This window comes from Pygoscelis adeliae, unplaced genomic scaffold (assembly GCF_000699105.1).
Source record: "Pygoscelis adeliae isolate BGI_AS28 unplaced genomic scaffold, ASM69910v1 Scaffold168, whole genome shotgun sequence".
Taxonomy (NCBI): domain Eukaryota; kingdom Metazoa; phylum Chordata; class Aves; order Sphenisciformes; family Spheniscidae; genus Pygoscelis; species Pygoscelis adeliae.
Window position 1 is genome coordinate 5,420,321 of NW_008825566.1, and position 4,911 is coordinate 5,425,231.

Consider the following 4,911-nt stretch of genomic DNA (forward strand, 5'->3'; position numbering starts at 1 on the left):
AGGGAAGTGATAGTGCCCCTGTACTCGGCACTGGTGCGGCCGCACCTCGAATACTGTGTTCAGTTTTGGGCCCCTCACTACAAGAAGGATGTTGAGATGTTGGAACGTGTCCAGAGAAGGGCAACGAGGCTGGTGAGGGGTCTGGAGAACAAGTCTTCTGAGGAGCAGCTGAGGGAAGTGGGGTTGTTTACCCTGGAGAAAAGGAGGCTGAGGGGAGACCTCATTGCTCTCTACAACTACCTGCAAGGAGGTTGTAGCGAGGTGGGTGTCGGACTCTTCTCCCAAGTAACTAGCGATAGGACGAGAGGAAATGGCCTCAAGTTGCGCCAGGGGAGGTTTAGATTGGACGTGAGGAAAAATTTCTTTACTGAAAGAGTGGTTGAACATTGGAAGAGGCTGCCCAGTGAAGTGGTTGAGTCACCATCCCTGGAAGTATTTAAAAGACATGTAGATGAGGCGCTTAGGGAGATGGTTTAGTGGGCATGGTGGTGTTGGGTTGACGGTTGGACTCGATGATCTTGGAGGTCTCTTCCAACCTTAATGATTCTGTGATTCTATGATTCTTTATCAAGAATTTCTCATTTGTAACAGTAATTTCTCATTGCTGTTGAAAGTGATGCTTTTCCAGTAACATGATTTTGAAAAATCACATATTTCTGGATTTTGCTTTGAGAAGAAAATGTCAATCATTCTTAACACACAACAATATTAATTGGGGACCGATTGTACAACACTGGCTCATTTTGGAGACCACACTACTGTTGCTATTAGGCATTTTAGTGGTGCACTAAGGAGGAAAGAGAGGAGAATCGGGAGCTGATGCAAATGGCAAAGAGGGTGAGGAAAAAAGGTGCAACATGGAAAGAAGGAGGGAAATGCAGACGTCAAAATATGCAGAACTAGGAGTTAATTGTCATATTCCCGTGAAAAATACTGAATTTTTATAACAAGGCACTGAGCAGATAAATCACCTTGATAACATTTACTGTATATAGATTGTTGCTTCTGATCATTGTGCCAGCTTCCTGTTAGCATCGGCAAGATGACTGATGTAGACTTCAGGGAATACAAGAAGCACACAAATTGCTGGGCCATACGCTGTAATTCCCAGGGGAATGCAGTCCTCTCTTCATATTGGGTTTGGTGCTTACAGGCTGGAAACTAGAGGGGGGAAAAAAACTGAAGCACAGCAATAGAGGTGAGCTGCCATTAACTGGTCCCCTCTGATCTCTGCTCTTAATACAAAAGGTTTCTTAACTGCAATGAAAAAAAAAAAAAACGTTCAAAATGTGTAAACCCCATAGAGGGTCTGAGCCATAGTTACTTGCCCCTTTTGGAAGGCGCAGGCATAAAGCAGTGTTTCACAGCATTTCACTGCGATGTTGTCTTCAGGCTTAATCTGGTAGTGAAATGCTTAAGCAAATAGTTACAAGAAAATGAGTTCTTAGGGCAGCTCCAGTGTCACCCACATGTGCAAGATAAGGTTAGCAACTGCTCTCCTTTTTAAGTGAAGACCTTCTGCAGCTCAAATATGAAGTTAAATTGTGAATGCTTCAGCACGGGCCATAAGTGCTCATATTTACACAAAGATATTGTACTATTTTGAAATGCATGTCTTCCTAGTGGCTTTTTTCTTTTTTTTATTCCCCCCCCCCCCAAAAAGGGTCTCTTTTATACTTCCAGTCCTTCTGCTTTTCCTGGTTGTGGCACTTGCCAACAAGGAATGAAATCTATTGCTCTCTCTTTCCAGAAATGCCCCCCCGCTTCTCTCTACTCTTGACAACAACAGCACAGAAGAGTGCAGCCTTAAAACAAAATTTTCTACAGTGCGTCATGTTGCTGCTGAAATTTAATGATATTCAGGGCTAGGAGAAAAGAGCAGCTGCCCTCCAGGTGGTGTTCCATAAATGCTCCCCAGAACCCAGCAGGAAGCTGTATAAGTTCAATTCAGTGAAGCAAATTCAATCATTTGCCCCTTTGTAAATGGAGCATAAGCAAAAAAAAAAAAAAAAAAAAAAATTCTTTGAAGGATCCTAACACAAGAACCACACGTACCTAAAAACTCACAAATACATTTTTTTGCTGGCGTCGCTTATATTTCAGGTAAGCTTAATAGGATCTTACCAGCAGCAATTTCACTTTAGAGCGCTGTGGAAAAGGTATAAGAAATTCCCATAAATATCCAATATTTGTTTCACGCAGAACTCAACAATTAGTGGTGACTAAAATGCTGTAAGGTTAAGAAGTTGTCTTCGTAATGCCTTTTTGTAAACATTAAACAGCTTTTCCAAGGAATTAATTTTTCGTGACAAACTTAATTAGTGCAGCATTATTTGATTAAGTATGAACACTGTTGTGGATTTTCAGTTCAGGTTATTATTATTTTGTAATAGACTCTACCTACAAATTAGAAGTACAGTAGTAAATCTTTTGAGCCACAGCTCCTTTTAATACTTATTACTGTGTTGGTGCCTAAGATTCACAATTATCCCTCACAGCCACCGTCACAATTTACAACTGGCTTTATTAATACATTATTCAAAACTATATGCAACCATCTTGTTACGGTAGTCTGCCCGGACTATTTACGAGATATAAGTGAATGACAATATTTTTACCTTAAAATATTTTAGCAAGTTTGAACTTCACCTTGTAAACAACATGAAAGTCAATGTTTTTCCTCTAATTTGCTGAACATTTGGCCTCATCTGCTTTTTATCTTAAACAGGTATGAAATATATTAGAAAGTGATAAAAGACATTCTCTGTCCTTTTGCAACTAAATAACAAAAAATAAACAGCTTTGATTTGAAGATAGGAATTTGGCAAATGATTAATACATTATCTCTTGTGGCACTTTGAGAGGGAAAATTGCAGAGCTGAAATTCTGTGCACTGGAAACCTTCTGAATTTCACAGTGCATTTTCTGTTAGTAATGTTTTCAAAAGGCTTTCAAATTCACCAAATGTATATATGGAGAGGAAGCAGCTGGATTAACCTGATATCAAATTAATGATCCACTTTCAAAGAGTGCTTTTAGGAAGGAAGAAGGCCTGGTTTCATATCATGAAAGGCCATTCAAGGTCTCGAAACCTGGTTTTGGTATTTTTTGAGTGGCACTGCATTAAGATGGCAAACCACAAAATCTGTAGTCCAGTTCTTGAAACTGTGTTTTCTTTATGAACTATTACGCTGTCAAAACTCTACTTTTATAAGGTGCCCAAGTATGAATTTATACAACAATAAAATTTCTAAAGAAGCCATAAATGTCTCAGGGATAAGTAATGATTGTTATCACAAAAGTATGCATACCAGAGTATGTATTTAACCAATACGCTCGCTTTTCTTTACCAAATCAATAGTCATACATTTTCACAGCCCTTTTTTTCACACTGCACTATTTTGCAATAACATTAACTCTGCTAGCCAAGTGACCAGACGCCAAATTCAAAGTATCGCAGGGCATGAGCAGACTGCCAAATGGCTTGCTGAGCTCCGGTTCTTGCTCAGGCCCAGGCTCCCCCACCGTACCCAGAGAGAGCAACCAGCAACCCCAGCAAAGCGGGAGGAAGGAGTGACTGGTTCAGACTGAGCTTCCCATTACCACCATCTCAAGCCAAGTGCCTTAGTAATTCACGTCCCCATTCAACTTGAGTCACAAAGATGGTACAAGATGATAGCATTGGATGCTCTGACTTACTTGTGTAGGCTGGAGCACGCAGGTATGGAGGAGTCGCATAGCTCCATCCTGCACGACGATAGGGATGCTGCAGTAAAGAGATGTCAGACACAGGGATGCTTTCATTAGCTCTCTTGCAATAATGCTCACCTGGGGTTGTAACAACTTTACTCCATTTGATGGAGAGGGAGTTTCAACCCTTACTCTGAATTTCCTTACCCTTTTTTCCTCAGTGTATTTCCTATTCGTGTGTTGAGTACACATGAGCATACGCTACTTTTGGTTGGGGTTTTTTTTTTAGGAACTCCCTTTTGCAAAGCACACAGAAAACTGCCAACTAGTGGGAATGCTATCCAGCCTAAAATTGCTTCTGTAGCTGCTGGACCATAGGGTTTCCCTTACCTCTGATGTGGGGAAAACAGCCCTGCTTCTTAAAAGACTATTTCTGAGGCTGTCATAGAAATCACAGGTTTTCTAAATTAAATGGAAAATATTTCTCCAATTAGCCGAGAACACTAAGAACAACTGTTTGAGCATTAAAACTATGGACTGATAACTTTGATACAAAATTCATGATCATTGGACCAAATACTCTTCTCTTACAAATTGTTTTCTTAGAAGATGAACAGTATGACCAAGGAGCAGGAATAAATATTTGATAGGATCTGTGCCTCTTTGCTTATGAAATTGAGAAGCCATCATAACCCCCACTGAAAAAAACGCTGCAGTTCATTATCTGGTCCCCTAAATTTTCCATCTTTATTGCATAAAAACAGATACACATTTGTAGAGATATCTCCAGTTTGAGCCTTCCCCTAGTAGGAAGAGGAAGAAGGCAGAACTGTTTAACATAATAAGTAATGTAGTCTGCATACAAAGATGTGAGCTGTGGCTCTGCCTGTGTAGCTGTATTTTCTGTGGAATGATTCCTATTTTAAACCATTTTTCAGGAAAATACAATGCTTTGAGTGTTTTGGGTTTTTTTTCCGTGTTATCTAGGAAAGCATATGCTCAAAATAGGGTTAGACCCTACTAGAGGTATAGGAAAGTAACGGTCTTTCAAAAAGCTTTTTAAAACTCTGAAAGCTAGGCATGAAAAGTAGAATTGGTCAAGCAATATTATTTTCTGAACCAAAAATTGAATAAATGTAAGCTTCTGAGGAATTTTTAATTCATCCAGGAAACATTCCCCTTATCTGCAATTTTTTAGCTTCTGCTAACTTTTTTTGCTTA

General features: G+C 39.7%; 1 protein-coding gene across 1 annotated transcript in view; it reads right to left on the reverse strand.

The window, feature by feature from the left end:
* Window positions 1-4,911, reverse strand: part of SOX11 (SRY (sex determining region Y)-box 11) — a 22,341-nt gene that overhangs the window by 13,365 nt on the left and 4,065 nt on the right. The window contains exon 2 of the mRNA XM_009332517.1: window positions 3,700-3,766. Within this exon, the coding sequence (XP_009330792.1) occupies window positions 3,700-3,766 (67 nt within the window). The remainder of the gene's footprint in view (window positions 1-3,699; window positions 3,767-4,911) is intronic.